Source organism: Dicentrarchus labrax, unplaced genomic scaffold (genome assembly GCF_905237075.1).
Source record: "Dicentrarchus labrax unplaced genomic scaffold, dlabrax2021, whole genome shotgun sequence".
NCBI classification, from domain to species: Eukaryota; Metazoa; Chordata; class Actinopteri; family Moronidae; genus Dicentrarchus; species Dicentrarchus labrax.
The window spans coordinates 3,363,730-3,389,469 of record NW_026136711.1 but is presented as its reverse complement, the minus strand read 5'-3'; the positions used below and the strand labels follow the sequence as shown (position 1 = coordinate 3,389,469).

The 25,740-nt window shown below is 41.0% G+C and overlaps 1 protein-coding gene across 4 annotated transcripts in view; it reads left to right on the top strand.

Moving 5' to 3' along the window:
- Window positions 1-25,740, top strand: part of phf14 (PHD finger protein 14) — a 104,032-nt gene that overhangs the window by 55,745 nt on the left and 22,547 nt on the right. For 3 of the 4 annotated variants that reach the window (XM_051415285.1, XM_051415283.1, XM_051415284.1), the window contains exon 17: window positions 24,356-24,473. In XM_051415285.1, the coding sequence (XP_051271245.1) occupies window positions 24,356-24,473 (118 nt within the window). Of the gene's footprint in view, window positions 1-1,195; window positions 3,758-24,355; window positions 24,474-25,740 lie in introns of those variants that run through there. The other variant, XM_051415286.1, reaches the window with a different exon arrangement.

The following is a 25,740-nucleotide window of genomic DNA, read 5'->3' as shown; positions in this document are numbered from 1 at the left end:
AAATGCCATTAGGAGCACTAGGAGGAGCCAGATGTCTCATATACTACTGTCAGGATATAGTGACAGTTTCAGCAAATATGACAAAAGTTTTTTATGAAAATTATCCACCACAGCTTTAAGTCCAACTGCTTCTGCTTTTGCTGTTTTTTGAGTTGCTGTTCAGCAGTGCCTGCACAGATGTTTTACATTCTTTACCTTAAACAATCAGCAGAAACTCAACCAACTATTATGATAATTTACCCTTCCTATAATAATAACAGTTGAGCAAGCCTCAGTCAGAATGTTGGTCAACTTCCTCCTTTCCTGTACTTAGATATTTGATGTGGTAGGCTTGTCTATATTAAAAAGACAACCAAATTTTAAAGAGGGTTAAAATATAAAAGTAGTAGTCACATCTTAAGTTAGCTAATATCAGCAAAATGTTTTCGCTAATTAACGATTGACTAGCTAGCTAAAGATTGATTTAAATTAGCTTGTCAGATAGCAATTTGCTAACATTAGCTCGCTAACTTAAGATGTGAGTATATGTTCTCTTTTATCTTAGAAAGAGTAAATTGTATACTCATTCAAGTTAATTATGTAAGATAATAATGATTGCAATCCCTCCCTTTTGTGGTAGGATGTTAATGTAATACACAGGAAGTAGGTAGTATTGTGTTCTATTGACTTTGCCGTTTTGTTTATCCCTCAACAGTGATAGAAAAAAACAAAGTTGAAGCACTGGGAATTATTGTATATAATGTAATAGATATTTAAAGCAGCAGAGTGGTGAGTATGACATGACTGTTGTACTGATTATACTAATGCTGTCAAAATGTACAATATGCTGAAAATAATATGTAAGGTAGGTCGTTTCAACACCCACCATACCCCCATGTTTTTTCCTGCTCTTTGTAAGGCTTTATTTGTGCGTACAGGTTTATTATTTGAGATTCAGCCATTTTTGAATATTTCCTTTTATTTAAGAATTTACCTTTTCACTGTATTATGCAGTAACAACTTCTACTGCTTTTAGAAATATGTCCATGGCAAGAGTAGAATCATGGAAATAGATGAAAAAAAAAGCCCTACACTTGAATACCAAAGTGTTTGTGTTTTATTTGTCATTCTCTTGAAGCAGTGTTTAAGTTGTAAGGGTTGCTGGTCGGGGTGTGAGGTGTGCTGCCCTGACTCTTTGTATCTTTGCATTGCACAGGTTGTGAGAGCCGGGGCAGCCACCTCACCTCCCATAAAAACTCGGGGACAGATGACCAGTTGGCTTAGAGACAGAGAGAGGCAAATTGAGGCGTTTGAAGAATGGTGCTCGAGTCAGACTGAAGAATGTGACCGCCACGCTGCCCCGCAACCTCCTCTGATCCGAACTGGACCAACAACTGTCCAACGAAAAATTGAGCGGAACTGTCAAACATTTTTGGTTAATGTTGGACTGCTTTTACACACTATGACTAACAGGCCAATTGTAGCTCCAGTTGCATCAGTGCAGTTGTCTGCATCTACAAAGTTTTGACCAAGTAAGAAAAAGTTATGTATTGATACAGTTAATGTATTTAACCATTTTGGCAAATAACCACAACACTTCTCTTGTGCTACTTAGGTAGCATTAAACGCAAATAAGTAGAGAATGACCAGAGAGCTTACTATGGAGCTAGTTGATGCATACAAGTGTTCCAGATTTCATTTGTAAGACTCCTAGTCTGTGTCAATACTTTTTTAAAGCTGCGGTAGGTAACTTACTAATTTTTGTCATATTTACTGAAACTTTCACTATATCCTGACAGTAGTACATGAGACAGATAATCTGTGAAACAATCAGGCTCCTCTGGCTCCTCCTAGTGAAGAACAACCAATCAGAGGCAAGCAAGATGGTTGAGTCTCATTCCCAGGGTGAGACTTGGCAATCAGCTATCTTCAAGCTTCCAACCCTATAAAGTGTCTCTATATCTGTCTTGGTTCTGATTGGTTGTTTTCGTCCAGGTCTGGTGGATTCTTGTAAATGTCATAATACCTAATTTTTTCACAGATTGTCTGTCTCATGTTCTACTGTCAGAACACAGGGACAATTTCTACAAGAATGAAGAGAAGTTATTTCTATAAAAGTTACCTATTGCAGCTTTAATTTGATGTATTTCCTTTAGAAACAGAGGTTAGACAGTGACGATCTATCAGCTATGAAGCGGAAAGCAGTTTGATTTGATAGGACAGTCAGTTTTTTGATGATTACTGATGATTACTGATGATTACTAGTGACTATTGAAGACCACTGAAGATGCCCGGTTTTCCTTGAAGAAGCACCGTTTTCTAGATAGTTCAAGTGCCCATGGAATCTTTAAGATTTTCAAATTTGGCTGTTGAGTGTAATAAGTGTGTCCAAAGCCTCTGCAGGAAATGTAAGATTTCGGGCTTGTTGATGGTATTGCTCACAGTGTGGACAGCAAAAAGTGCTAATAAACTGCTGCACTCAGCTGATTTTTGCATCTTCTGACTTAGGGCGCTATCCTGAATAACTTCTCTCTTCGCCTCTTGGTGCTCACCTGTATGCGAATTCTTTTAGATCAGCTCTTTTTTTCCCCCATTGGTATGAGGCTTTTGCCCTCCCCATACAACTGCTCATCAGTACCAATCACTATTTGATTGAAGTCATCTGACACCCAATCACCCTGAGCATTTCAGTGTGAATTCGGTTCACTTCAGACATACTTGAACTTAGGCTCTCCCAGACTTGAGTGTTGTGTTGTGTTTTCTAAGTAAATGGAGGACCAGAATTAAGAAAAAGTCAGTGTCGTGTATAGAAAAGCCAACTTGTTTCTTGTGTTTCATGTGTAGCAGCTACCATAATGCTACCATAAAGCATCTGTAGTAGAACAAACTAATGTAGTTAGCTGTTATAGCACATATTGGTCCAAATGTCTCTAGTGTCTTAAGGCATTTAGAAGTCTTCCTCTGTCTCCACATCTTGAAGTGACAGTTAAACTGACATGTCTTCAGAAAGAAGCCCAGCTTTGTCTCCACATCCCTGGTGGCCCATAGTCAGTGCTGTCAAAACAACAGCTGCTTGCTGCTGTGTCAGGGCTCATGACAAGTGTCATATTCTGCCCTCATATGTCACTCTGTTGCCTATCCAGGGCCTTATATGCATGCTTTCGGGAGCAGTCAAATCCATGCAGTTTACTGCTTTTTGTCTCTCTGGAGTGTGTCCACAAACAAAAGCCACCCTGGGTTTGTCTTTGGCGATGAGATCTTGGTGCAGAATGACTTCCTGACCGGTCCTTTCCCATTACTCCCACTCAACCAGTCTCAAAGACTGAATGCATGGCTATATCTATCTACTCAGATCTGTACAGTAAATTAAACCTGAAAACAAGTGATGTGGTCTTGTAGAATTTGAATGCCAGGTAGCTGTGTAGTGTGACAATGTGTACAGTATTTATTGAAGAGGCCAAACATACATGTCTTTCTTTTTTATGCCTACATACTTGATTATATATCATAAGCTTGTGTTGTAAACAGAGTTCAACTCTAATTTGTGATGTAGTCCTAAAGCGACTTACATATTTTCTTTTAATTGCCAAACATTTGTTTACATGCTTTAAGGGAATATTTCTGATTAACTGTGTACTGTATACTGTGCTATTGTGATACTGTATGAAGTAAGAATGTGAATGTTGCTGCTGTTGTGTATGTGAAGTGTCTCAGCCTCTGGCCTATAGCTCTTGAAAATTAAGCGGAGCTTTAATAAACTCTTGACTTTTTCACCTTATTGCTGCAGTGATAAATGAGTGTCAGCCAGCTAATTAATTGTTCTAAAGGTGCGGCAGCAGCGGTCCGTTTGTGCGTGTAATGCCCTCTGTCATCTGTGATTTATCACCTGGGAAGTGGCCTTCTTGTTGGGGAGAGTGGGGGGTGGTGGCTCAGATGAAATGTTGCTTCTCAGCCCACTACAGTCTAGAAGTGATCTGCAGGATTCTCTTACTGCAGTCACTCACTAGGTTTGATAAGCATAGACATTTTTAAACACTGTTGTAGCTGTTGATGGCCAGTGTCTTGACCTTTTGGCCATTTTCACTAGGGCTGCACGATTTGGTAAAAGAGTAATATTTTTGTAATATTATTTTGACAGATATTGTGATTGTGATATGATTCACAATTAGTGGAAATGATCATTTTTGCGTCACAATTTTCATTTTCGAATTTGAAATCAGGATGATGTAACATTTGTAGCGGCACCACAGTACGTCATTATAATGCTGTTTTGTCACACATTTTACCTTGCTGCTGCAATTTGGATATTGCACTTTCATTGTTCCCATGTGTCCTGGAAAACCTGGGAATTTAGAGACTAGTTTTCCAGTCATGGAAACACCTGGAAGTTGATTAAAAGGATCTTAAAAATCCTTAAGAACATGGGACCCTAAAAGCAGCAACCCATAGAAACCAGATTAAACATTGATCAATCTCACAATCATTTTTGATTAATGGTAATGGTTTAATTCACATCGTAGCAGAGTTGAACCACACTGATTATTTTCAGTTAAAGAATACAAGTCAGAAACAGGGCTCATTGCAGAGAACACAAAGACATTTTTATCTACAGATGCCACAGGCCACCTTCCATGGAGTCCATGTTTCTACAGTAGCCCAGAATGGACAAACCAAACACAGGCTCTAGATAGAGCCTTTCTCAAGTTTCACAGTCACTGTACTTTCCTAAACACATCACAGCCCATTCTCACTAGGTCATCAGCAGATGCCAGCAGTGTTCAGTTAGTTGCAATCTGGAACTTGACCACTAGATTCCATTAAATCCTACGCTGCCCTATAAAGGCTAACCGCAGTAAGTATGCTAACAACGACACTGAGAAAAATTACTTCAAACTTTTTTGACTGGCCAGACAAATGCATTTTTGGTAGAACTGCAGTTACAGTGGGTACGGAAAGTATTCAGACCCCTTTAAATTTTTCACTCTTTGTTTCATTGCAGCCATTTGCTAAAATCAAAAAAGTTCATTTTATTTCTCATTAATGTACACTCAGCACCCCATCTTGACAGAATAAAACAGAAATGTAGAAATTTTTGCAAATTAAAAAAGAAAAACTGAAATATCACATGGTCATAAGTATTCAGACCCTTTGCTCAGTATTGAGTAGAAGCACCCTTTTGAGCTACTACAGCCATGAGTCTTCTTGGGAATGATGCAACAAGTTTTTCACACCTGGATTTGGGGATCCTCTGCCATTCTTCCTTGCAGATCCTCTCCAGTTCTGTCAGGTTGGATGGTGAACGTTGGTGGACAGCCATTTTCAGATCTCTCCAGAGATGCTCAATTGGGTTTAGGTCAGGGCTCTGGCTGGGCCAGTCAAGAATGGTCACAGAGTTGTTCCGAAGCCACTCCTTTGTTATTTTAGCTGTGTGCTTAGGGTTATTGTCTTGTTGGAAGGTGAACCTTCGGCCCAGTCTGAGGTCCTGAGCACTCTGGAAGAGGTTTTCTTCCAGGATATCTCTGTACTTGGCCGCATTCATCTTTCCTTCAATTGCAACCAGTCGTCCTGTCCCTGCAGCTGAAAAACATCCCCATAGCCTGATGCTGCCACCACCATGTTTCACTGTTGGGATTGTATTGGGCAGGTGATGAGCAGTGCCTGGTTTTCTCCACACATACCGCTTAGAATTAACGCCAAAAAGTTCAATCTTGGTCTCATCAGACCAGAGAATCTTATTTCTCATAGTCTGGGAGTCCTTCATGTGTTTTTTGGCAAACTCTATTCGGGCTTTCATATGTCTTGCACTGAGGAGAGGCTTCCGTCGGGCCACTCTGCCATAAAGCCCCGACTGGTGGAGGGCTGCAGTGATAGTTGACTTTGTGGAACTTTCTCCCATCTCCCTACTGCATCTCTGGAGCTCAGCCACAGTGATCTTTGGGTTCTTCTTTACCTCTCTCACCAAGGCTCTTCTCCCACGATTGCTCAGTTTGGCTGGACGGCCAGATCTAGGAAGAGTTCTGGTCGTCCCAAACTTCTTCCATTTAAGGATTATGGAGGCCACTGTGCTCTTAGGAACCTTGAGTGCTGCAGAAATTCTTTTGTAACCTTGGCCAGATCTGTGCCTTGCCACAATTCTGTCTCTGAGCTCCTTGGGCAGTTCCTTCGACCTCATGATTCTCATTTGCGCTGACATGCACTGTGAGCTGTAAGGTCTTATATAGACAGGTGTGTGCCTTTCCTAATCAAGTCCAATCAGTTTAATTTAACACAGCTAGACTCCAATGAAGGAGCAGGACCATCTCAAGGAGGATCAGAAGAAATGGACAGCATGTGAGTTAAATATGAGTGTCACAGCAAAGGGTCTGAATACTTATGACCATGTGATATTTCAGTTTTTCTTTTGTAATAAATTTGCAAAAATTTCTACATTTCTGTTTTTTTCTGTCAAGATGGGGTGCTGAGTGTACATTAATGAGAAATAAAATGAACTTTTTTGATTTTAGCAAATGGCTGCAATGAAACAAAGAGTGAACATTTTAAAGGGGTCTGAATACTTTCCGTACCCACTGTATGTGCTTATTAAATATGTATTCTTTAAGTAGTTTTCATGGCTTAAAAATCATGACTAATTATTTTCAATCAGTGCAGTAACTGCAGTCTTAGTGTCTTTCTGAGCAATTCTAAATGTCTAATTTGATGTGTTATTACATTAAAAAGTTAAAATAGATGAGCAATTAAGAATTTAAGTATTGTGAGGTTTGACCTATTAAGATGACTGGACACATTTATTTTAAGTTTAAAATTGATGTAAACCTGTTTTTAGAATTTTTTTTACAATATATTTTATTCTCTTAACAGAATAATATAATTCAAATTCAGGTTAATAAACATTACACAGTAACTACACCTACTGCGGTTAACATTGGTTTTCGTTGGAATTTGTAGTTACTGTAATTTTTAAGCAGAGCAACTCTGGACTGGAAAATTTGTCACAAGATAAAACATTTGAAAGTTCAATTTCAATCATAACTAAATCACAAGGAAGTTTTTCCTTGTCGCTGTCGCCAAGTGCTTGGCCATGGTGGGAGCGGTTGGGTCTCTGTAAATAATTTTATAAGGAGTACGGTCGAGACCTGCTCTAGTTGAAAAGTTTCCTGCCCTTTTGTTATGAATTGGCGCTATACAAATAAGACTGAATTGAACCGAATTGACGAAAACTGTAGTTGCCTTTGTAGGGTAGCACACACTGGTCCTTTTAACCGTTGATCTGAACCTAACCGATGCTGGAGATTTTAAGCCAATACCAAAGTTTATATTTGAGAGTCAAAAGTCAAAATATACACACATTTTTGATAAATATCCTTTAAATTTGGTTCATAAAAAATCCCATAAATTTGTCAGTTCTCCCTAGTGGACAAACAATGAAGACTAAGTAACTTTTCCTGTTACTTCACCTGACATATGTGCCAATACATCTATCATTAGCTAATATTTTTTGGTCTGACTCTAATCTTAATGAAGCTTGATGCTGGCGTAAGAGTAAACTTAGAGAAAAGGTTAGGGGGGGTCACTAGAAACATATTAATGGCAGTAGTTGAGCTTTTAAGTTCATCACTAACCTGAATGTGTCTAAAATAACATTTACACAAAAAACCTAAACACTTATTGGACATTTTCTAGGGCTTTCAGCCATACTTATGACCTCCATCAGAGGATTAGGTTGCTTGATCACTTTTCTTCACATATACAGCTCTTCATGACATCTGAGAAAACTATTTGCTGATGAAGGCCACCAGATGTGGCTGAAACCCTTGGAAATGTTCCAGTAAGTGGAAGAATTGTTTGTCAAATTGCCAGTAGTTCTTGAGATTTTTTTGTTGTCTGATACTGCTGCCCCCAGCATTGTAAAAAGCCAACATAAGATTTAGTAAAATACTAGAGCAAAAGGCCTTTTGTCTGCAGGTGGATGGGCAGCTTTTGTTCTTTTAACAATTGCATAGAAGACAGAAAGAGAGAGACATTTTCGTTTTCAACATGGTGGCATCTCTGCGAGATGGAATCAACTCACCGTGGCGAACTGTAGCTGCCCCAATCCCTCATACCCGACCCCGGGGTCCTTGGGGACCGAACAGCAGCCGGCAAACCAGAGATCAGCTCAGCTACAGCTGGTTTCTGGTGAGGGGATGAGACTGAGGCCAGGAGGCACAGGACGGGGAGGGGCCGAGGGATAAAGAGAGAGAAAAGCTAGCAGGGAGGTTCTGGAAAGTAGTAACCTTTCCGATGATGAGTGCGTTTCCCATTACTGCTCTGACACCGGATCTGGGGAGATGATTTAATGGCGGCATTTTGTTTTTGCTGACTTCACCCTTTTTCCCCCCTATTAAAACAGAAAACATAAGAGCTGGGACTGGGACTGTGTGGGAAGTGTGGCCAAGCAGCTAAAATCTATTACTCCTCAACTTCTTCCCCCGTCTCTTTATCCCACTGATTCCGCCACAGTGTGGGTGCACTCAAATGCTTCCTGAGGTACACGCTCTTCCCTCTCCTCCTCCCTAACTGGTTTCTGTCTTATCATCCTTTTACCTCACTTTGCTGCCTCCTAACCCATTCTTTAATCATTACACACCGGATATGAACCACAAAGCCCTACGGGAGCCTTATATCTTAATTGATTACCTTGTCATAGACTTGTTTTAATGGAGTTGCAGTGTGCTACAAGCTGTTTGTATTTTTAGTGGAATTTCTGTAGCATAGTACTGGTAGAGTAGTCTTGAGTTTCTGGCCGGGTCAGACAGTACAAGGCTCCAGTTTGTCCCGCAGTAGTGAGGGCAGAGACCTGATTCTGAAATCAACTCCTCTCCAGGTTTGTACCCAGTTCACTGGGGCCCCCTGCTGGAAAATATTAGAAACTTCACACACATTAAAGCAAGATCACTCCTCTTCCCTTCCCTTCCAGCCCTGTGAATGAGTTGTGTCTAGATGAGCTAATAAAGGCAGCCGCTCTGACTTGGCTTCCTCCATAGGTGCGACTTCAGCAGTCCATTCATTACTTCCCCCTCTTGTAAAACAATGGCTCTTTTATAATGTTGCACTGACCCAACAGTAAATCAAAAAAGTAGGAGGTTCACAAAGTCCAATAATCCAGTCCTTTCTATGGAAAGGCACTGGCACACTTTGTCATGGATGAGAGTCAATGGCTGAGCGCTTTGTGTCATATTGATTTCTGTCACGTGGCCACTCCCAAGATAATTGCATTGCCCACTTGTGATAAATTCATTGCCTTGTTTCAGGCACTTGGGCTCAGACACGAGGACTGCTGGAAAGAAAAGAAGTTTTTGAGGTCCACATACCCACTGTCAATACATGGACCCATGACTGTGGATACAAAGCAGTTGGGAAGCAACAAGCATCAATAACCTCACAGGTTCTGTGTCTCACCATTAGGGTTATTTAGGTTGGTGCGTCATTTCTGTGGTTTTGATTTGTGTCATTGTTGTAGTAATCTGTTTTGGTTTTGATAAGGAAAGGAGAACATGGGAGCTGACGCCTTTCTAAACAGCTACTCGAGGGGTTCAGACGCTTCAGAAGCTAATCAAAATGGGCAAAATGATAATTCCCTTAAGTAAAAAACAGTTTCCCATTTAACTGATATACTAACACTTAAAGCAAGACTGTCAAAAGAAATTCTTTGTCTTACAAATGAAAAGCTGAATTCAAAGGAACAAAACACATGCTTGTTCAATTCAGTACAAGCAGGGGTTTATTGCTATGCCCCTATTTAGTCTGATAGAAACAGCTGGTAGCTTATGGTTTAATGTTTAATGGCAAATATTAATGTTTTTGCATTTCACATAATATCACATAATTGTTCAATTTGGCGTCAGGTGGGTCACTAGAGCTATGTTCTATATGTAGTTGAGTTGTGTACTTACATCATCCCAAATGTTTCCAACAATGTTCAAACTCAGAGAAATCTGTCATTTTATTCAGGTAACGCTGCGTTTCACCGGTCGCCTGTCGATGGCGTCATTTCCCCTTTGTGCCTGCGTCAGTGTTGTGGTTGTCTGCCAGAAGCTGTCATACATTGACTGTTTATCCAGTTTGAAGCCACATTGTTACCATCCACTGTTTAGATTTGAACCAGATGAAGGATTTTAGTCATCGCACGTCTGGATCTTAAGTTATCAGAGAAACAAGCTGAGCTAACGTTAGCAGCAGCTCGGCTCGCAGCCCCTCCAGGACGTTCTTTGTCTGCCCAACAGCCTGGGAGAAGCAGTGATTTTTAATCTGGAACTGCTTTATTTCATGTTTTAAGCGGCTTTAATCAGTTTGTTTTGGAGAGGAAGAGACCTCTGTGGATCATTGGACTCCCGGTAGAAACCTCCTGAACCATGAACACTGAAGGAATCCTAACCGGGAGAAGCTGACTGCAATGACGGCAATAATGGTGAAGACAACAACAACTCCTCATCAAACTTCGTCTTTTGTTATTGTTTTGATGTGAGACCACCTAGAGGCAGAACTCACATGTTGTACGTTTAAGGCTTGGGTATGCTGGAAGCTAACTTATGGCGTGTTGTCCGAACATGTCTGAAGACAACAGTATAAATAGCGCTAGCCATCATAGTGAGTGGTAAGACCTGATAATCCTTCAAGTGGGAGTAAAGGTACACACTTTGGGAGAGTCTTGAACAGATATCCATAGTGTTGCACTGGGTTGTACACATGAAAAGTGACAGAAATAGTGTTGTGAAGAATGAAAAAGAGGGCTTTAGAGAGAAGCAGGTACGAGAAAGTAAACGGGCTACCCCAGAATATGAGAAAGTAGACAGGCTACTTTCTCATACCTGGTCCATCCCTCCTGAAAGAGGGTGAATTGACTTTCAGACTTGACAATTCTGTCATCAGAAAGGAGGGAGTTGAGGGTACTACATTGTTGACCCTCCAACAAGCACTTCGGTTGAAGCATGCTGACCCTTTTACTTGGTCTGGTATGAGCAGTAACTTCTGTTCACTAATTTTAGCAAACTTTATGGACATGCTGTCTCTTCTTCATGTTCATCATCATCAGTCACTACTATTAGTGTAGTTGTTGCTACTGTTGTTGCTGTGCACCTCTGCCTGTCTGTCTGTCTGTCTGTCTGTCTCTCTCGCTCTCTCTCGCTCTCTCTCTCTCTTTCTCTCTCACACACACCCCAACTGGTCGAGGCAGACGACCATCCACCTAGAGCCGAAGGATCTGTCCTAAGTTTCTGCTTTTTAAAAAGGCAGTTTTTCCTTGCCCTTGTCGCCAAGTGCTTGCTCATGGTGGTACTGTTGGGTCTCTGTAAATAATGTTATAAGGAGTTCGGTCTAGACCTGCTCTATTTAAAACGTGTCCTGAGATAACTTCTGTTATGAATTGGCGCTATACAAATAAAATTGAATTGAATTGAATTGAATGTCACTGAACATTTCTGCAGGATTTGTGGATGAATGGAGGCTCTTTGCGGTTCCTCAGATAATGCCGCTTCCTCTTTATGAGACATGGACAGAAATTTGACAGCGATATTGAAGAGGTGGATGAGATCAAACGAAGCCTGCTTAGATTTGTGGGCCATCAGCCCTGCTTGGTGAGGAAGGGTCCCGGGGTGACACCAGAGGGGAGGAGGGGAACTGAGAACTTCACACAGAGATTAAATACCAGATGAAAGTGGACACGAATCGCCAATCGAGAGCAACACGTGTAGCAGACAAAAGCAATCAATCATGTCCCTTCCACCACCTCACCTCCAATAAGATTACATCAATCAATAACCTCTCTTATGAGTGATTGGATTTTGTCTGCTTCCAAAGTACAACGGAGGGGGAGGGTGGCTGTTCAATTTTCCCAATGATTAAAGCAGGGCCAAATTGCTTTGATAACATCAAGGACCTTGCTGTGACTGGGTGTGTAAGGGCAGTATTGGGAGCAGATAGGCTGGTGGTAGCAGGTGGCTCAGACAGTGAAGAGACTGACGACACTGGTTACATTTCCTAGATGGGACAGTGAGGATCTAAGTTCAACATCCCTCAAGGGCTAAATGCTGCTAAAATTTGACTTTTATGGATCAAAGACAAGCAAGAAGCATCTGTTTCCACACCATGTGGGTAATTGGTAGTTAACCAACCAAACACTGGATGAACACTGTAGGAAAACATGGATGACGTGTCTGTGTCACCAATAAGTTTAGAAATGGATGTTTTAATGACTGATATTGTGGTTGTCTTGGCAGTTAAAATTAAAAATTGATCTGTATCTGTCCTCTATCTATTTGTGTTCAAAACACAGATGAAAGTTATCAATTGAATGACTATTGGGTTGATGGCAGAAGACAAAATTTACCAAAATTCTGCAATGTTCCTTAGCACATAGCCCCCCAATAGGTGGAACTCTGGTGACTACTTGCACAGCCAAGCTCATCTGTAGCTAACTGGTTTGCTTACTACCATGTTTATGGAGAGAGAGATTATTTACACCAACAACTCTTGTCCCACCCTACCTCCTTGTATTAAGGCTTGGCTGTACTTTCTGTGCCTGTGGACTGCTGCAGACTACTACCAGTCACACGGACGAAGTGTGGTCTGGCACAGAGAAACAGCAGAGAGTGCTGCTTCGCTGCATTCATTAAAAAGCTAGCAAATGCGCACCTCCTGCATTGGTCAAGGCCCTAAACTACAGTACTGCACCAAAGTTAACCAAAATGGTAATCTACATGAAAGCTCCTTGTGCATTTACTTTGATTCCATGAGCAATTTATCTGACCGCCTAGAATAGGATCTATTTTTGACATTATCTGTTGTAAATGTATGTGTTTTGCGAGATCCTTACAGCAGTGGACTGTGGTGGGTTGGTCAGCTCCTAGTGTGAATGTGTGGAACTTTCCAGATTTAAAGCTCTGTTCTGCTGAAAAAGAGGATCAAGTTTAGCCCACCTTCCATAGATAAATGAAAAGTAAAAACCACATTATCACACACACACACAGAAAACCATGCGTCTGCATCAGTTAGCACTGCTTTAATTCAAACATCTTCCCCACAATACACAACAAACATTACAAAGGGTTCATTAAGGTAAAGTAATTAGGGAAGCATGTGTGCAGTCGTCACAGTCTTGCCAAATAAAAGAAGCCCTCCTGTGAGTTTGGAAGGTCTTAAAGAGTCTCCAGCAGCGAAACTGAAGAGTTTGCTCCTTCCTTTTTCGCTTTAGTAGAAGATTCATGTGAAATCAATTGGCGGTTTGTGTGCAACAAAAGGAGTGTGCTCATTAGTGGACCACACACACTTTGGTCATTTGTCTTCTATTCACTAGGTGGCCGGAGGGCACTTTAAATTCCCATCGTTTCCTAGGCAGATATGCCTGCTCAGCCCATCCAAGATTCTTTGCTATGAGTGTTTGTGTGTATGTGTGTTTGAGAAAGAGAGAGAGATCCACCTGCCTCTGCATATTTGTGCTAATGTGCAGCAGCTGTTAGCTTATGCCCCTACAACTCATAAGATGCCAATTATATATGCCAATTAAATTTCTACTCAGATTTTAGTAAATCTGCCACGCTTAATGTGTAAACACTACAAGCACTACAGGTATATTATTAGACCTATTTCACAGCTTTTCTTAGTCTAGTGCCAGAGGGCTAACTTCCATAACATTATGCTTATTAGATTTTGGCCCGTCTCACTCTAAAGAGGTTGAGTCCCCGTGTGTTCTGTTTGTTGCTAGAGGATAATCCTGGTTTATTACAACTTGTGCCATATTTCTGTCTTTAGGCCATCATTCCCAGTAATAACAAATTAATAGCTGACATCTAGGATCACGGTGACATTGTCTCACAGGTTAGAACCAAAAAGCACAGCTTACCCAAACTTACTTGGAAGAAAAAATCGAAAGCCAATGACAAACTTATTACCTAAAACAGTGGTTCCCAACCTTTTTCCCCAATGGACCCCTTTTCTATCATTTATTAAACTGATGGCCACTGATTAAGAGACATATTTTATGGATATTTCATGTCATATTCAAAACTGTACAATGAACCCAAACAGTGAACTCAGTAACTGCAGATTATTTTCTGTTTAGCAAATGTTTTATACAATTGTCTGTATTATGTATTTTTTCATTTTTTTTACAAATTCAGTGTTTTCTTGTCCCTGACACTTGACCTTCGTTCTATTAGATAATTTGTTTTACATTTACTTTTCTTCACAAAAGTGAACCAAATGAAAAAAAGAAGGAAAAAAAGATACTGTGTAGATTTTTTTAAGTTTCCCCTGGAGAAAAAAAAACAGAACAAAAATTATATGAGTGTTTATAAATGCATAGTTTAGAATTTTGACATTCAAGCTTTAATTAGGTATCACAAACAGCAGTCAATCAGAAATGGTTAGAAATATGACATTCTACTTTTATTTAAACAGCCAATCAAAAATGTCAAACAATAAGATAAGACATATTATTAATTGTTCCAATGGAAAGACGAGAGCTGTGTGTGGAGGACCTGTATGAATTACTGCTCAACTACTGTGGATTGTTGTTGGGATAGTAAGAATCAGACTGGTCTTTTCCCTAATGGCGGGTAACACTGCACATATTTGACCCTTTGAACTTTATCCAGAGAACTGATTTTGAACTTCTTTTGACTGCTGTATGTTTGGAAAATGAATGGAACATCATTAGAAAATAAAAGAAACTTAAAAGTTCTATATATAACTCTCAGAAAACCGTTATTAGTGACACCAGATTAATCTGGGTGAAGCTAGCTGACAGTAATTTGCTACATTAGCCAGCTAGGAATTGGTCCATTTTAGCAAGCAAGCTAACATTAGCCAGCTAAAACCACATATTATAATATATTCCACAAGCTTTGTAGTAATATTAGCTTAGATTTTTGACTTTGTGTCAGACTCTGTGTTGTGGTGGGTGCTGGTCATTTGTTGAAGTAAGTGGACTCCATTTATAGGCTAACATTAGCTAGTGTTGCACACCACTGACACTGTAGGCAAGTGTAGAGAGAAGGCACTGCATGCATAAACGTAGCAGAAATTCGGACCTGCATCCCGACACAGAAACACATATAAATCAGTCCACAGGCAACCGAGGAGAAAGTCAGGGATAAGTGATTCAGGGCTCCAGAGTGTGACCAAAATTTTTAAGAGTGCGACTAATAATTTTTCTAGGTCGCACTGGTGCACCTGACGTTGCCCGGGTGAAAACATTTATTTATTTCACAAGCGCATCGTCTCTCTGTGTTCTCCTGAGACCGAACTCACACACTCATGGTAGGATCATATCGTGTTCTAAACCAATAAGAGACAGAGCTCGGGCGGGTCTTTGCCTCTGATTGGCTGTGGTCCTGTTCACCGCACTCAATTGTGTGTGTTTAAAAATTGCCGAGCCCCGGTCCTTCGGCGACAGCATCAGACTCGGAACCAGAGGAGGAAACCGAGTCTGGGATAGAGCCCGGCTCCGAGACCCAAATTAAAAAGGCCAAAATATATTCCTTCAGACAGGACTGTCTGAAACAATTTCCCTGGCTGAGGTACAACAAAGGACGTAACGCAATGCACTGCGTGTACTGTGAGGAGTGCGGTCAGAATATGGCCGGAAATAGTGCATTCATGAGTGGGTCAACAACGTTTCGTATCAAACTTTTATTTGGAATTGTTTTATTTTGCTTAATGTTTTAGTTTGAAATTTAGTTTCAATTTCAGCTCAGTGAAGCACTTTAAACACTTTATTTTCTTTTTATATATAATTGTGCATCAAATAAAGACAAGCATTTCTCTACACCGTATTCTTGTTTAAAAATCATTCACATTATATGAAAGTTATGGAGAACGATAAAAAGATGACCTTATGGCGTTAAAGGCAACGCAATGAAAAATTTGGGTGCACCTACATTTTGTGCTGGTGCAACTAAAAAAAGAAAAGTTAGGTGCACCAGTGCAACCAATGCAAACAGTTAGTCTGGAGCCCTGTGATTGATAAAAAATATGCAAAAAATGCTTCAGAATCTAGGTAATTGTGATCCAAAGAATGCACAAGCTCTTAACTTCATGTTCAGACTGAATTTTTAAAATTTTGCCACAGGCTTGTTGCCATCTACCGTATTGCATTTGCCTGTACAGCCATCAGATCTGATACCATCAAACTGTCTAATTTCTTTCTGCTCACACATCCAACACAAAGCTGGCTTCATTGTTTGAGGACTAGTAATTGATATCCAAACACTGGCTGCCACAAATCATGCTCAGACAGCCTCTTGGACAGAGTCTATAATGTGATTTCATGATATTCATCCTGAAACCCCCTTACTTTCTCAGTATATTCTGTTCATTTAGAAAGTGGCTGAACTGAACTGGGACATGAATATGTGCAGAAAGACAGGGAGAGGATGAGAGGAGCTCAGTGCATCATGGGAAATAGTATGGGCCTATAGCAGCATAACTAAGGGATGGTTCAGGACTCACCTGATCCAGCCCTAACTATAAGCTTTATCAAAGAGGAATGTCTTAAGCCTACTCTTGAATGTGGTGAGGGTGTCTGCCTCCCGAACCACAACTGGAAGCTGGTTCCACAGGAGAGGAGCTTGGTAACTGAAGGCTCTGGCTCCTGTTCTACTTTTAGAGACTATAGGAACCACAAGTAGCCCAGCATTCAGAGAACGTAGTGTTCTAGAGGGGTAATAGGGTACTATGAGCTCTTTAAGATATGAAGGGGCCTGACCATGAAGAGCTTTATAGGTGAGGAGGAGGATTTTAAATTCTATTCTACATTTTACAGGGAGCCAGTGCAGAGAAGCTAGTACAGGAGAGATGTGATCTCTTTTTCTAGTTCCTGTCAGTACTCGTGCTGCAGCGTTCTGAATTAATTGGAGCGTCTTAATGGACTTATTGGGGCAGCCTGATAATAAGGAGTTGCAGTAATCCAGCCTATAAGTAACAAATGCATGGATTAGTTTTTCTGCATCCGTCTGTGACAGGATGTGTCTATTTTTTGTAATATTACGTAAATGAAAGAAGGCAGTCCTAGAGGTCTGCTTTATGTGGGAATTAAAGGACATGTCCTGATCAAAGATAACTCCAAGATTCCTGACAGTGGTGCTAGAGGCCAAGGTAATACATTAGGTAATAGGTTTAATTACAGCTACTTTAAAGGACTGTGGTACATATCCTGACAATAAAGAAAGATTGATCATATCCAGTAAAGAAGGGCCAATTAAGGGTACGACTTCTTTAAGCAACCTAGTTGGGATGGGGTCTAACAGACAGGTTGATGGTTCCAATGTAGAAATTACTGAAGTTAGATGATGCTGCACGATTGCAGAAAAACAGTCTAAATATATATCTGATTTTACATTTCATTTTCACATGAAATTGTTCACACTCAGTTCACAATGTATTCATTTGGAAATCTAAATCTAAACCAGGACAGGCTGACCTGTAGCACAAAGAGAGCAGGCTTTTCTTTTAATCATTTATGAGGCTGACTGCCCTTCAAAAAGCTCCCCCTGTCTGGTAAACACACACACACTCCAATTAGAGCCAATTATGTCCTAATCAATGAAGGAGATTCACATTCTCCAATGAAAATCTGATAACAGCTTAACAGCCAGTGAGGTCAACCTGAACCCTCTCTATTCATTTCCATTACTGGGGCCAGAAGAACAGCACGAGGGGTTTAAAGACCGGGAGAGAAACACAGCAATGACAAGTCTATCTGCAAGGTTCAGTGGGACTTTTTAAGACCTCAGTAATCTTCAGGGTAGAGTTTAAGAGTTGTTTCTAACCTGTGAAACTGCAAATGAGCAGTATACCAAGAAGAACACCATATCAATCTAAAGCCCCATTCAGACAGGATTAACATTACAGGGGGAGGTGGGAGTGAAATGTTTTGTTGGTGTTGACATGTTTCTGTCTGTCAGATGAGCAAAAATAGTTTAGACTTTTTCAGTTCCATTTTTGCACAAATTCCACTTAAATCTAAGGACATCACTCTGTATGGGATTTAATTTCAGGAGGTCCAGTGAGTTCACAGGAGAACAGCAGGTTATTGTGGCTGTAATTATTACTTGGATGGGGGTGAAAAATTACCCACATATGCGCTCTGGACAGGATTAAAATCACTGATTGGCACAGGTAATGTTCAAATCACCTCTCAAAAAATAAATCAAGTCCGAACAGGGCTTGAAGGGTTAGTTTGGATTTGGGGTTGTATGAGGTACTTATCCATAGTATATTATCATGGAAAAAATCATTAGACCACCCTTGTTTTCTTCAATTTCTTGTTCATTTTAATGCCTGGTACCACTAAAGGTACATTACCTGAAGAATGAAATGAACACGACAAAAAATGCAGCTGATTCCATAATACTTTATGTCCTATTAGACATACTTAAGCTTAATTGTATTCCCAGGGTATATAAGAGGCCATTTCATGTCATAAGCAGCACTGCACATGTAAAGGCCTAGAGTGGTTTCCTGCTTACATTCAAGCCGTAGCACAACTCAGTGTTGTCAGCTCTCACATAATGCCCTAAAAAAAAGAATTATGTGAAGCCACAAAGGCAGCCATCTTGGCACTGCTGGAAAATGGCATGAGTGAGAGACAGGTAGCCAAAAAACTGAAGATCTCCAAGACAGCCGTTCATTACACCAAGAAAAAGCAAGCTGAACATGGTACTACCAAATTGCTAGCTGGTCGAGGCAGGAAACGTCTTTCTACCCCACGAGATGACCGTGCACTCATCCGTTCTTGTGTCAGGAATCTTCGTCAGACCTCCAGGGACCTTAAAAATGAGTGGGCACTGTCGAGAAATGTGACTTGTTCAGCGAGGACAGTTCGAAACAGACTTCTTGAAGCTGATCTGAAGTCACACAGGGCACGGAAGAAGCCCTTCATCAACGAAAGGCAGAGGAACACACGGTTACTCTTTTCTAGGGATCACAAGGATTGGACTGTTGATGGTTGGGCTAAAGGCCAGGACACACCAACCCGACGGCCGACCGTCGGCAGAAAAGCAGTCGGACTGATCAGTCGGCTCCCGTCTCCCCGAGTCAGTCAAAAAAGTGCCTCCGAACTCACAAAACCGACGCTGACTGGAGTGTACGTTCTGCGCGTGCGCAATGCGTAATACGTCCCCATAACAGCAGGCGGCGCTAATCTTTGTTGTCGCCCAAAAAAAATTAAAACCGGCAATGACGGATCACTCCAGACCTAGTAAACACAGAGCACGCTGTCATCAGTCATCGTTTTCATCAGAGTGTTGATAGTAGTCAAGAAGGATCGTTATTGTCATTACTCGCTGAACAGAAAATACAATGGCTAATAATAACAAGACACTGGCGTTGGCGTAGTATGTTTACCATCGTCACTTCCGGTTTTCTCGTGCACTCACTGATTCGCTAGTCAAGGGCTAGCACTCCACCAATCAGATTGGTCATTGAGGCCGACGGCCACTGGCCAAAATGAACACCGACGCCGACTGACGACGGCATGGGACACACCGAACCGACTCAAGTCACCGACCTCGCCTGACTGTCTGACGACGTCCGACGGCCAATAATCGGGTTGGTGTGTCCGGGCCTTAAGGTTCTCTTCAGTGATGAATCCAATTTTGAGTTGATGCCCACTCCAGCCAACTTACTGGTTAGGAGGAAGCCTGGACAAGCCTACAAACCAGACTGTCTTGCCCCTACAGTAAAACATGGGGGTGGATCGGTGATGATCTGGGGTTGTTTCAGTATGGGTGGAACAGGGCAAATGCAATTGTGTGAAGGGCAAATGAACCAGGTCACGTACAGGGCTACTCTTGAAAACAGTCTTCTTCCATCAACTGATAAACTCTTACCTGCCTTGAATGACTGGATTTTCCAACAAGACAATGCCCCTTGCCACACGGCAAGGTCAGTTAAAGCCTGGATGGAGAACCAGAACATTCAAACCGTGCCTTGGCCTGCTCAATCACCAGATCTAAATCCAATTGAAAACCTGTGGAACATCATCAAACTCAAAATGGAGAACCACAAGCCCAAAAACAAAGCAAATTTGTTTGTTTTTGTTTCGGCACTTCTGAACTGGTTCATCTCCACTCTCTAGCAGAATGCAACCTCTGGTGTTGAGGCAGCCACAGCAGCTGTACAGAGTATTCTTTCAGTTTTGAACCAGTCATTGGGCAAGGCCAGCACAGAAAAGAGTCAGGGACAGAGCCCAGGGCAGCGCCCAAGCATGGATCAAGAAATGGTCAGGTCTAAGATTTGAAATAGTGATTAATAAACACTGTGTAACAACAATGAATCCACAGAATAATATTCTATTATTGTAATTGTTATCAGACAAATCCCATCTTATTTGTTATAACTGATAAATGGCATTGGAATATACCATACAGTACTATTTATTTACTGTGAAACATTTTTTCCCTGGATTTTCTAGGCGAGGGTCCAGGCGAAGCTCAGTAAGCTTTAATAGGCCAGCAGAGATAGCCAAACAGTGGAACCCTTTTCATTTCACAGTTTATCTACTTCACAAAAATTGTGAAACAACCCCCTCACCAGCTCAGGACCTACAACACATGCAGGCTGGTCTGGGGAAGAGAACTCTGCTCATGCATGAAGACATGACTCATTCAGAGGTGATCTATATTTCTTTCTCTTACACACCCTCTCATCAAGCAACTGAAACTGTTTGACATTGTCTTATTTTGAATGTCCTCAGATGGAACTGCAGAGGATGAGGATGCACTCATTGTCCCGGACGTGATGCAGTGGTTGACAGGACAGTCACACAGACATCTACTTTTCTCAGAGAGAGAGACATTTACTGTCACTGTCCACTTTGACCACAATTTGTTACCCAGTTGTTAGCGCATGCACACAGACAATCACATTTCCCACTGCACATTGTCTTGATTACTGTGATTTCAAGGCAAATATGGAAACTGCTATCAAATGTGATGCAGGCTTTCATAGAATCTAAAGTATATTACCTTTTTTGTTCAGTGTTAAAACTGAAGGGTATGTTTACTCTGTTTGATTTTAATGTGTTTTTCCAAACTTCTAAGATTTGTTTTTGATATATCTAGTTTTAACTTTTGCAACAACTTTGCATAGCCACAAACTTGATGTTTAATGCAGTTTAGTTTGTCATTTCAAAGGAACTTACAGTTAGGGTCAGTTGTAACTATATGCCTTATATTGTACAAAAGGCAAAAAATAAAAGCAAAATACAAAAACTACATGTTTTTGGGAGTTCAACTGCAGGAACATAGTCTTTGCACAAGATCAAGTGTCTGAATATAAAGCTCCCGATGATTTAATGTCGATGTCATGAGATTTATTAATCCCTGAAGGGCAGCAAGGTTCAGGTCTGACAGGGGGCAAGCGATCTCTGACACTAACACTCCATCATCTGGGTCAGCATCAACACATTGATCCCTGAAAAGATCCTCCATTGGCTGAAAGACAGTAAGTTATAGCAAGTTAGACCAATACTGCTCAGAGAGACAGACCTAGGCCAGTAACCCCACCTTAGGGTCTGTTTGCTCTTAGGGGAGTAGACACCCATTGCTGATGAAATACTGGAAATTAAATTTTAACCTGCTGCAACAGTCAACTTTGGCTCAAATTAAAGCCTTGGGAAATTAAAATGAGTAACTATTCCCCATCATAAAGTGCTAGAAATAATTTCTTACAGGATCTTGGGGATAATATTTTAAAGACAGGGCTGCAAGCTCCAGAATCCTATTTTCCTACCTTTCCCTTTGAAATAATTCCTGCCAAATTCCTGGTGAAGATTTTAGATTAAACTTGCTTGAGACAGAACTTTAAAGAGAGTACAGTGCTGTGCAAATTAATTCAAGTGTACCTCAACATCTGGCTCAGCCGCTACACTGGACCGGGCATACAGCCCTGTAAACAAATACTAGTAAGGGAGTAAAAAGTAGAGGAGCTGGCGTCTCTCTGAATGAAAAGCACTATAACGTTTATATACAGTATCTCAACTAATGTCACTCACTCAGTGCTTTACCTTGCTGTTATACAGCCTTTCTGACAGGAAAGCTAAATTAAATCCCTCTTTCCTCTTTCCTCTCCGAAACCTTGCTTTACTTTACTTATAACTTATAACACAACAAAATGTTACTCAGACAATATATGTATGTAGTAAATACTTACATTTAATTAGTTATTCTTGTTGTGCATTATTCTTCTTATTCTTCTCTCCGTTAGCGCACCGTTTGCTACCTACATGTAACTTCCGGGGCACTGAGCCTACTGTGCTGTGTCAGTCAAAAACGAATTAGCCAATGGGGACGCTCTGCTGATAAAGCCCGCCCACCCGAGAGGTTTGTGCCAAAACTGCAAACAAAAAATCAGAGAGCGCAAACGAGAGAGAGCATCAGAGAGATCGAAAAACCGAGAGTCAGCGCAAAAGTCTGAGCTTAGAGAGAGAAGCAGAGGGAACCGTGAACACAATAACATCAATATTTTACACTATTTGACAAATTATCTGATTGCAAGTTATAAGTTTTATTTTTGAAATTAGTTTTATGTTCTCTCAAATTCCTGTTTTTGTTTGTTTCATTTGCCACAAATCTAATTCCATAAATGGGCTGCTGTGACAGCAGAACAATGTCAGAAGCTGGTGGAGAGCATGCCAAGACGCATGTCATCAAAATTAATGGTTATGTGGGCGACTGTAGCTCAGAGGCAGAGCGGATCGTTCCTTAATTGGAAGGTTGTGGGTTCGATCCCCGGCTCCTGGTGCCACATGTCCAAAAGAGCAAGATACTGAACCTCAAATTGCTCCTGATGCCGTGCATCGGTGTGTGAATGTATGTGTGAATGTATGAATGTTAGTTTCTGTTCGATGGACTTTGCCATCACTGAGTGAAAGGTGAAAGGGTGAATGTGGCACGTAGTGTAAAAGCACTTTGAGTGGTCGGAAGACTAGAAAGGCGCTATACAAGTACAGGTCCATTTACCATTTATGCAATCCTGTGTGTATCATGTGACTAAAACAGAGAAAAGAAAACATGGAATGCCTAACAGAACTGTTTTTGGCAGTACAATGCCCTAGCTATTGATGTAAGAACTTAAGTGATTTTGGTTATTATCAAGGAAACCATAGAACATGGCTAGATATCAGCTCTTAAATTAAACTCTTATGAGCTATTTTTGTTGGTATCATTATATTTGTCCAAACAAATGTACCTTTAGTTGTACCAGGCATTAAAATGAACAAGAAACTGAAGAAACAAGGGTGGTCTAATAATTTTTTCCATGACTATAATACCTACAGTAGATGGCGGTCTGCACGTCCCCAGTTTGGACCACACAGGAGTAACAGTAGCTAATCTATTAACTGCTGTGGAAGGGGGTTAACCTTGGTAGGCAATGGTGGTGAACAACTCCCATGATCCAAAAACTTTTCTTATAGTTTGGATGTGAGAGACCCCCAAGCAACATAAATTAGGCAATGGATGTTTAAATGGACTCGTTACTTTTGTCTTACCTGAAAATAGTGGACAGCTGCTTGATTCTTACAGTGGAGCATAACAGTTCAGGCAGTGTGAGCTAAGCTTTATTAACTAGCTACTGTTGCAAAGCTCGGTTAATGTGTGCATCTGTGTGGGTCTTCTTCTACTACATCCTCCTGTCTGCTCATAGATATATGCTGTCTGCTAACCAAGATAATAAGTGTGGCTACTTGTTGCTGTCCTCTGGTGGTCGGGAGGATTAATAACTAGATACATTTGTCCCACAGCAGTACTAAAACATGTGTGTGCATTAATAAGAGAACAATTGGTAAAGTAATTCCATTACTTTTGAGAGAAGTAACTAGTAACTGTAGCTAATTACACATTTTCAGCAGCACAAGCAATTGTTTTTACCCATTAAAAAGATGAATGACATCTAGACTTATCGGTCCGTGCTTTTAAAATTGAATAAATATATGGATATTCTCAATCAACACAGCTTCTGTGTATAAGCATGGTAGTCATCTTCTTCATGCACATTTTCTTTAAAGTTTTTCAGTGTGTCCTCTGTGTTGACCCTTGTTACCTCACCTGAGGACAGAGTCACTCCAGCTTTACGAGAGCCAACGGGCATTTATCTGACACTAACAAGGCCTGTATTTATTTGGCCACTGATACGAACCATTGGACAGTCAATGGCTGTGTAAGGTCAAGGGAGTGGAGTGATTAGAGGGACTTTGGAATGCATTAACAAAGTCTCATGACTGACAACTAGCTGCTCTGTCACCATCAATCATAGCTCCTGAGCAGGCCTCATCATTGGAGGAAGACAGTGGCTTTATTTATGTGAGCAGTAACACATGCCCTTCCTGTCCATGCCTCAGGTGTGACGAGTGTCGGCTCTGCTATCACTTTGGGTGTCTGGACCCCCCGCTGAAGAAATCTCCCAAGCAGACAGGATATGGCTGGATCTGCCAAGAGTGTGACACATCCTCCTCTAAGGTAAGTGCCTGCTGTATGTGTGTGCAAGCAATAAAGAGGGGGAGGGTGGTGGGGGATGGGGTTGATTTGGGGTAGGAATGACTTGTTTGATAAGATATCAGTATGTACGTTTAGGCTTGATGTTTGTTTTAACTTACCAATGAGAGGGCTCTCATTTAACATTAACGTTTGTTTTTCGTCAGTGATTGTGCCTCCTATGTTGGGGATTGATACCAACTGGAATTGTTGGTACTGTCATTTGATCAATGCAATAACATAACATTATGACCAACATTATGCAGTCCCATACCAACAGACTGTGATTCACTGTGTGTTCTGACTCCTTTCTATCAGAACCAGCATTAACTGTTTCAGCAGTTTAAGGTACAGTAGCTCGTCTGTTGGATCGGACCACACGGGTCAGCCTTCACTCCCCACGTGCATCAGTGAGCCTTGGCCCCACCCATGACCCTTTCTCCGGTTCTTTTCCTTCCTTGGAACACTTTTGATAGGCACTGACCTCTGCAGACCGGGAACACCCCACAAGAGCTGCAAGTTTGGAGATGCTCTGACCCAGTCGTCTAGCCATCACAATGTGGCCCTTGTCAAAGTCTCTCAGATCCTCACGCTGCCCATTTTTCCTGCTTCTAACACATCAACTCTGAGGACAAAATGTTCACTTCAGGAGCCATGATATCCAGATAATCAGTGTTATTCACTTCACCTGTCAGTGCTCACAATGTTATGGCTGATGGGTGTATGTGTGGGACAGGCTTTAATAGTTTGTTATTCCAAGATGGACATTGGTGTTGACAACCTTGTTGTCAAACCATATAAATAGCTTCAGTTAGGTATTTAGCTATAGCTTTTTGTCATATCTATTATAGAATCCACTGCATCAAGACGAAAACAACCAAGCTCCCTTACAGCAATGTTTTGATGAGTGGCTCCTTGATTTGTTTGGATCCTATGCTTACACACAACAGCATATGGGTGATGTCATACATGTTCCTTCAGACGATTTTATGACTTTACTCTCATTGAAGGTTGGTATCTGTAATGCCCAAAAACATATCAAAGAGAAAAAGAAGACTGTGGTTAACAGTGCAAGTTTGAAAATATTCCACAAATTTTGTAATTGTTTTATGGAGATAGAAATGTATGCAACACATTTGTTAGGCTTCAAGGATACACACAATGAATGCAAACAGAACAGTGTGTGTTCACAGGAGGACTCCTCTGGGGGAACTCACTGTTATTGTTATATTGCTATAATCTCTGCATAACA